This window comes from Priapulus caudatus, unplaced genomic scaffold, assembly GCF_000485595.1.
Source record: "Priapulus caudatus unplaced genomic scaffold, Priapulus_caudatus-5.0.1 Scaffold1260, whole genome shotgun sequence".
In the NCBI taxonomy this organism is placed as follows: domain Eukaryota; kingdom Metazoa; phylum Priapulida; class Priapulimorpha; order Priapulimorphida; family Priapulidae; genus Priapulus; species Priapulus caudatus.
The window spans coordinates 38441-46900 of record NW_014578321.1 but is presented as its reverse complement, the minus strand read 5'-3'; the positions used below and the strand labels follow the sequence as shown (position 1 = coordinate 46900).

At 45.1% G+C, this 8460-nt stretch overlaps 2 protein-coding genes across 2 annotated transcripts in view; one reads left to right on the top strand and one right to left on the bottom strand.

The window, feature by feature from the left end:
- LOC106816006 (coronin-1C-like) overlaps positions 1-3412 on the bottom strand; it is a 13288-nt gene extending 9876 nt beyond the window's left edge. Inside the window, exons 1-2 of the mRNA XM_014820538.1 lie at positions 3284-3412; positions 2069-2273 (exon numbers count right to left, since the gene is read on the bottom strand). Coding sequence (XP_014676024.1) covers positions 2069-2266 — 198 coding nt within the window. The 5' untranslated portion in view covers positions 2267-2273; positions 3284-3412. The remainder of the gene's footprint in view (positions 1-2068; positions 2274-3283) is intronic.
- Positions 3413-7119: 3707 nt separating this feature from the next.
- LOC106816005 (flotillin-2-like) overlaps positions 7120-8460 on the top strand; it is a 12282-nt gene continuing 10941 nt past the window's right edge. Inside the window, exons 1-2 of the mRNA XM_014820537.1 lie at positions 7120-7301; positions 8149-8230. Of these exons, the coding sequence (XP_014676023.1) occupies positions 7253-7301; positions 8149-8230 (131 nt within the window). The 5' untranslated portion in view covers positions 7120-7252. The remainder of the gene's footprint in view (positions 7302-8148; positions 8231-8460) is intronic.

The following is an 8460-nucleotide window of genomic DNA, read 5'->3' as shown; positions in this document are numbered from 1 at the left end:
GTGCGTGCGTGGGGGTGCATGCATGCATGCGTGCGTGCGTGAGGGTGCATGCATGCATGCATGCATGCGTGCGTGCGTGAGGGTGCATGCATGCATGCGTGCGTGCGTGGGGGTGCATGCATGCGTATGCTAAACTACGTTGCTTCATATCTTCGCGCAAATGGATGATGTAATAAGAGTTGTTGTTATTCCACATGGGCGGACTTCCAACACACAGTCTCCCTTGTATGTTGCATGTACGGGCCACTGCCCAGAATGTGTCCGTTATAGACAGGTATATGGACAGGAAATGTGTCCTTTATAGACAGATGTCCGTTCTACGGAGGTGGTTTCACCGTGTAACCATCAACGGAAACTCTTAGGCCATCCTTAAAAAATTATATGTTTGCTGTCCTCCGACCGACCCACGAAAATAGCCGCGACCCAAGTTTTTTTGACATTTTGGGTTCCATTATTTTATTTTTATTTTTAACATTCCTCATGACTGAAACACAAAGCATGCTTGGCAAACATGAGGACAGACTTAAAATAACTATTATGCCTCACACACAAAAAAAGACCTACCTACGTACCCACTAAAAAAATCATGGGTCGGGGGGGGGGAGTGGACAGTAAACATAGATTTTTTTAAGGATGGCCTTATAAGTTCTCTTCACGGACACGTGTCTGTCTGTTCTACGTACTAGGTTTCTACTAAACTAACACAGGTTAGGCTGAATTAGGGCGTGTACATTTCCACGAATAACCGAGGCGGGAGCATTTGCATGCTGTACACTGCGGTCTACAAACACACACACGCACGCACACACACACAAACCCGCACGCACGCACGCACACGAACCCACGCGCGCACAAAAACGCACGAATGAACACACGCATACACATACAAATGCACGAACGCACACACGCACGCACGCACACGCACACGCACGCGCACACACATACACACACACGCACGCACGCACGCACGCACGCACGCACACACACACACACACACACAGTGACACACACACGTATTCTAAACATTTGAACACATCTGGACATGTCATCCTGCCTCAGGAAGTAAATACATAACCAGGGCCGTCCTCCTAGACAGCACTCCCACTTCCACGTTGACTTCCACCTGCACCGTGTCGGCAAGCAGGCAACAGCGTGCCTCCACAGGATGCCCCTCCACACTAATAACTAGAATACGGGTGCGCGCGCGCGCGAGAAACTGTCGCGAATAAAATGCGTGCCCAACGTTAATTGAAATGCGATTACAGCTCGGCGATAAGAGATTCGCATGAAAACATGTGAGACGCGGGATGAGGCACACGTGAGACATGCACTGGAACATGATACATGCAGAATGAGACACATGAAATGTACAAAATGGACGATGAGACATGAGGCAGAACGAGATGTATGAGACAGACGTAGACACACAGCAAGATATGAGACACACCAGATACACAATGAGACACACAGCAAGACATATACGACTGTCAAGACAAGATGAGATATGAGACATACGAGACAGACAACGCAACACATGACACACCCAACGAGACACATGAGACACACAACGAGACACCTAGTTCCGGAAACGAGACGCACTTGACACACAACACACATACGAGACAAACGACGAGAAACATAAACGCACGACGAGATGTTTAGGACAGACAACGAGACACAAGACACACAACGAGACACATACAAGACAGACAACGAGATGCATGAGACACACAACGAGACACATACTTCCGGAAACGAGACGCACTTGACACACAACACACATACGATGATACGATACACACGACGAGAAACACGATACGTTTAGGACAGACAACGAGACACACACAACACACACAGCGAGACACATACTTCAGGAAACGAGATGCACGAGACACACAACCAGAAACATAATTCCGGAAACAAAACGCATGAGACACAGAAGACAACGAAGAGACGTTTACGTTACGTTAACGTTTACGTTTTGTCAACAAGACGAGACGTTTAGGACAGACAACGAGACACAAGGAGACACAACGACGAGACGCGTCGCCCGCGCGCGCGCGCTCACCTTGCTCAGGGGGATGACGAGGAACGCCCCGCCTCCGGCCGCCTCGGTGATGATGCCGAGGAACTTGGGATTCGCGGCGCAGAACGGAGAATCCCACGAGCTCTTTGTGACGCGGATGCCGTCGTAGCAGTCGTCGCGCTTGCCTCCCTGGCCATAGACATGACGGAACTTGCTCTGCCTCACCACGCGAAACGACATCCTGCAACTGGACGTTACGATACGTCGCGTTATGTCACGTTGCACTGTGTTACGACACGTTACACTGTGTTACGACACGTTACATCGTGTTACGACACGTTACACTGTGTTACGACACGTTACACTGTGTTACGACACGTTACACTGTGTTACGACACGTTACATCGTGTTACGACACGTTACACTGTGTTATGACACGTTACACTGTGTTATGTCATGCTACATCGTGTTACGTCGCACGACAGCCGACTGAAGTTGAGATCTCATTCACAAAGTCAGACCCAGAGCACTACACCAAGCTAATATTTTTTTACGGACACTGTGGCAGTCACTGCAAACTGTAGCAGGCACATGCCACGGCTCAAGGATAGAGAGCATGGTTGTGAGAGCAAAGCCGATGTGTTACGCTACATAGTTCTCAATCTCGCCATGCTCGCTATTCTTGTACCCATGCGACCCTATCCCTAATTCCTACACAGCTCATTGTCTCTCACCACAATTAATATGCACACATGCGTATACTGACATTAACGCTAATACCAGATTCTAAAATCGCAGTAGCCTAGTTGCTTTGCGCAAAACTTCATTTACATCATACGTTCGATTGACTGTGTGAGTGCACATGTATGTACATACTATAAGTTATAACATCATATAATTATAATGACATATTATGATCGGTGATCCGACATGTACCCTACTCTGTTGTGTTGGAACAGGATATCACGAAAATGTCTTAACGTTGCACATTGTAAACTATAACTGCGTCAAAATGTGGGGGAAAGACGAAGAATCGCTTTTTCCGCAGAGCACTCGTAAGTATTTACATAACTGTGACGATGGGTTTTCCCTACTACCCTAGGCTGTATGAAGTTTACCACTATAGTCTATTCTAGGCGTGTACAAGGTGGACCGCGAACCAAATGAAATTCTACAGTTTGGATTATACTCCACATACGTAAATAACGTGCTAATGACAATACACTACGCGCGAATACACGACACTATTTTACGTACGTTTACTCCAAAGTCTTTTCTGGTCGTCCAAGAAACGTTTTGCAAATGGAATTGAAGGTAACCGAACACAAGAGAATTTTCAGATACCGGCCGCAGCCATGATAGGCAAGTTCGTCCGGTTTCCGGTTTTCGTAAACTGCAGCGGTGACGGTTGAAGACGTTTGCTATAGCAAATTGTATTGTGCAAGCATATGCAACTTATACTGTTAGAGAAAAGAAATTCCTTCCAGTAGTTGCTGTCATTTTTTTATTGCCTCTATTCCCTATATTTTACAGTCATTACACAAATTAATAAATAAAATAGAAAAATAAAATTGATCGGCTTGGAATCGGCGGCAACATTCAATTATTTCTATCTATGTTATCATGCCCGAAATGCTACTCACTGCTGAGAGGTTCGCACTGCTGAGTAGCTATGAAAAACAAATACCGATGTCTCACTCTATTGACCCAAAGGTGCGCGCAGCTGAAACAACACCATATATAGTGTTATGTGCGCAACATGACACACGTGCACCAGTGTGTATAACGATTATATAATATCGAATGAATGAAATAACAATATTTCAAAATTGTACTTTGTGCGTGCAAGAAAGAACGTATACAGTATTTTGTTGAAATTGTACTTTTAAAATAGAGAGTAGGTAGGTGCGTGCGTGCGTGTGCGTGCGCGTGCGTGTGCGTGCGTGCGCGTGTTCATTGGTATGTTTCATTGATGTTCTCCAGCTCATGCATGTGCGCATGCGTCAGGTGCGTGCGTGATTGAGAGCGTGTGCGTTCGCTCGTTCGTCGTTGGTGACTCTGCGTGCGTGCGCGTGCGCGCGTGCGTACGCTTCGATCCGATATTCATGCATGCGTGTAGGTCATAGTCCTAAAACATCATTCGCACCAAAAACAAACGGTGTTTCTAGAAATCTTGTAGAGCATTTCATGCAGCAGTCCAAAGGTTCGCTGAAACTTTCTTCGTATATAACTGTGGGGAAACTTGCTTTGATCTATATAGCTGGCCTTATATATACTTTCTTGTATCCGCTCGGCCAACTACGTTGCTTTCATGCCGTACTAAAGTACGTCATAATTTTGTACGTAACAATTATATACCTAGCATATATTACAGGGGCGTAGCTCATATTCGTTTTGCCTGGGTGGGGGGGGGGCTCGATCGCGTGCGGGGTTGTGTCCGGAGCAGGTTACTGTGGGCAATTCGCCTTTGACCATATAACAATATCAGGAGTGAATAATAAAAGATCTATTATTATTCACTCCTGACAACATCTACATTTCTCTGGTGTGGGGTGGGGGGGGGTACTCGTTCACTGCCAGCTTGCCACTTCCTCCTCTGCTAGATACGGCCATGTATAATTAGACCAATGATATCTATTATAGATAATAGACACTTACAGACGTTTACATTATAGCATATCTACGTATTAAACAGTACAGTATAATTGACCGTAAAATTGCATCGTGCTGCCACCTAGTGTACATTATAATCAGTAATGATTAGTAACGAAGGTATTTTGAAATGTTCTAATAGCGACCGCTAAAAACGAAAAACAACAACCTATGGTATTTCAAAAGAATAAATTACATGCGTGCTAATAGATTCTGCCTTTTTTAGCACATAATATCGAGCGTAGATAGTAGCGTTGCCTTTTGGGGGCTATCCTCTCTCATATGAGTGTGTGTGTGTATACGTGCGTGCGTGCGTGCGTGCGTGCGTGCGTGCGTGCGTGCGTGTCTGTGTCTATACGTACGTACGTGCGTGCGTGTGTCTGTGTGTACGTGCGTGCGTGTGTCTGTGTCTACGTGCGTGCGTGTGTGTGTCTGTGTCTACGTGCGTGCGTGCGTCTGTGTCTACGTGCGCGCGTGTGTCTGTGTGTACGTGCGTGCGTGCGTGCTCGTGTCTGTAAGTTCGTGCGCGTGTCTGTGTGTACGTTCGTGCGCGTGCGTACGTCTGTGTCTACGTGCGTGCGTGCGTGCGTACATCTGTGTGTACGTGCGTGCGGGCGTGCGTGCGTACGTACGTCTGTGTGTGCGTGTGTACGTTTGTGTCTACGTGCGTGCGTACGTCTGTGTGTACGTGCGTGCGTGTGTGCGTGCGTGCATGCTCGTGTCTGTAAGTTCGTGCGCGTGCCTGTGTGTACGTTCGTGCGCGTGCGTGTCTGTGTGTACGTGCGTGCGTACGTCTGTGCGTACATGCGTGCGTACGTCTGTTTGTACGTGCGTGCGTACGTCTGTGTGTACGTGTGTGCGTGCGTGCGTGCGTCCGTCTGTCTATGTGCGTACGTCTGTGTGTACGTGGGTGCGTGCGTCTGTGTGTATGTACGTGCGTATGTGGGTGTGTACGCGCGTATGTGGGTGTGTACGCGCGTACGTGCGCGCGTGTCTGTGTACGTGCGTACGTGCGTACTTGCGTGCGTGTGTACGTATACGTGCGTGCGTCCGTCCGTGTGTACGTATACGTGCGTGCGTACGTGTACTTGTCGTTATGATGACTGTACGTACTATGTATTGTTTTATCCTTTTTGTAGTTAACCGTTACTTTGTACTGTAATTATATCAGTTTTCGTGGCCTGTTACCGTCATTATAAGCCTCGTCTACACGACGAACCTTAACTCGAGTTGGCGATTATGTAGCGTCTACACGACAACACCCAATAGCGATTATAATAATAATAATAATGATAATAGTAAAGCTAGACATGAAATAAAATAATATGATTATAATAGCATTAGAAAGTAAGAGAAAGATAGTCGAGGTACAAAAAGAATATAATCTTAGTACGGTTGTTGTAAATTACTGGGATATTATAATAATTGGTTTTCGACACAATTACTACAAACGGAAGAATAGGGATGCGAATATATTAATTAGCATATATGTGACATCATTAACATAATATACGACAGCATAAAGATCAACTTCATGCGATATTCACACTGATATATAAACATTTTAGAACAAATATGATAAATTATTGCACTTTAATTGGCACAATTTCGGATGAAATACTGATACACACGTACGTACGCGAGATCGCGTGCAGAGAGAGTGATATATATATATATATAATATATATAGAGAGAGAGAGAGAGAGAGAGAGAGAGAGAGAGAGAGAGAGAGAGAGAGAGAGAGAGGGGGGAGATTAAAAGAAACGCGGCCGAGAGAGAGGGGGAGGATGAAGAGGATCGATGAATGAGAGGTGAAAGGACGGTTAGAGAGGACGGGGTCATTATACTACATACAATATAACTACTCAACTCTAGTAATTGCATTTATCAGATTTTTCTCCATGAAAAAAACTGTCGTCAGTACATGTATTTGTATCTGAATTACATGCAAATAAGATTTAATAATAATAAAAATTATATTTTTTAGAGAAGGGATACAATGTCATGCTGATCATATGTGCTGATCAACTCCGTCAGGCAAACCCCCGGCAATCCCAGAAGCGGGATATATAAGTACATGGTATTACAACCTATGCCGTTCTCATACGGGTGGTGTTCGGGAGGGCAGGCAGGAGGAAGATCCGGTACAGCCCCATAAAAGTCTTGAACTCTGTATTCAATTTAATATGTTTATTAGGCAGTTGCCGTTAGTATAGCGGATGCGCCACACCCAACCCATTCACTTTACTGGATAGTGTCGCCGCCTAGTGGAGCGTACATGAAGCTTTACTTTCTACATTTTTTTGGATTTTGTAAATTTACCGATATAGTCGCATATATTAAAATACGCTACTCACACGTTCACGCATCGTAACTGTATATGGTGATTCATATCACGTTCTTTGTTAAATAATCATTCGATAAATGAACGCAGATAATTCATAATTCAACATTCTTGGGCGCAACCATTTTGGAAACGGTGATACGGTTGCTATCTCTACATCCTATCCCTGCGGACAATCGAAGTGAAACTGTCAGGGTCGTTATTTATTTGAATAGCTTAGCTAATTAGAGATGGGTAATATTCACACAGTTGGACCCAATGAAGCCCTCGTCGTTTCTGGTATGTTACTTGTCCTGTTGATCCGAATGATTTTGGATGATTGATGGGACTTTACAGTGTCCGGTTTAGGTCCTACCTACTCTACTCTAGTATTTTGGACACTCGAAGTTGTACTGTACATGTTAGATACAATAATGTAACCCAAACCCAATCCCCCTATCCTCTTGGGTTTGGGTTACATTATTGTATCTATGTACATGTATGATAATTTTCATCACCACCACCGCTAATCTTACCATAAACATAAACTATCAATCGCGGCCTAGGGATCCCAGCGTGGCTAGACTCAGCCAGAAGTACTTGTACGTTTTACTTCTGAAACCACAACATTGCATTGTATTGTAGTAATTTGTACAGTGTACAGTACAGTACTACCGCTAGGATGTACAGCATACATGTACAATGACAGTGGAACTGCAACACTAAAAACAACAACAACAACAATACTTAGGCTAGCTAGAAGTTTGTGTAATAATGTAATGTATGTTACTATGTATATTGTTTACAAAATTAACCGAGATACAAATACGGTTCCTGATCCTACTATTCCTAGTAATAATCCGACACCCCAAATTACTAACGATTTCACAATGTCTCGTGTTTCACAAAATAATTAGCTTTGTTTGGTAATTGATTCATGTTAGGCGACGGACGTAAGGATCTGTGATAGGCCATTTTCTCGAAAACACTGCCCTGTTTTTACCGGATCACTATACACACATAATTTACATTTCTTCAGTTTAATGCCGGACGCTGTTTTGCAATGCGTACGTTTGCCAAATCGAGTCGCAAAATATGTGGTTGTGTATTTTTATCCTAATCGAATCGTTGCGTATTCATCCACCAGGTGGCTGCTGCGGGGCTGATAAAAAGATCATGGTGATTGGAGGATGGGCGTGGGCGTGCTGGTTCGTCACCGACGTGCAGAGGTAACCAGGGCTCGAATTAAGCGACGAGAAGGGCAAGGCAATTTTTTTAGGGCATGTGAGAAATCGGCCTCCCTCCCTTTCTCCCCTTCCTCCCCCCCTCCTTCTATATCCTCCCCCTTCTCTCCTTCCTCCTCTCCCTCCCTCCTCCTCTCCCCTCCTCCCCCTCCTTCCTCCTCCCCCTCTCCTCCTTCCTCCCTCCCTCCCTCCTCCCTCTCTCCACCTCCCATCCT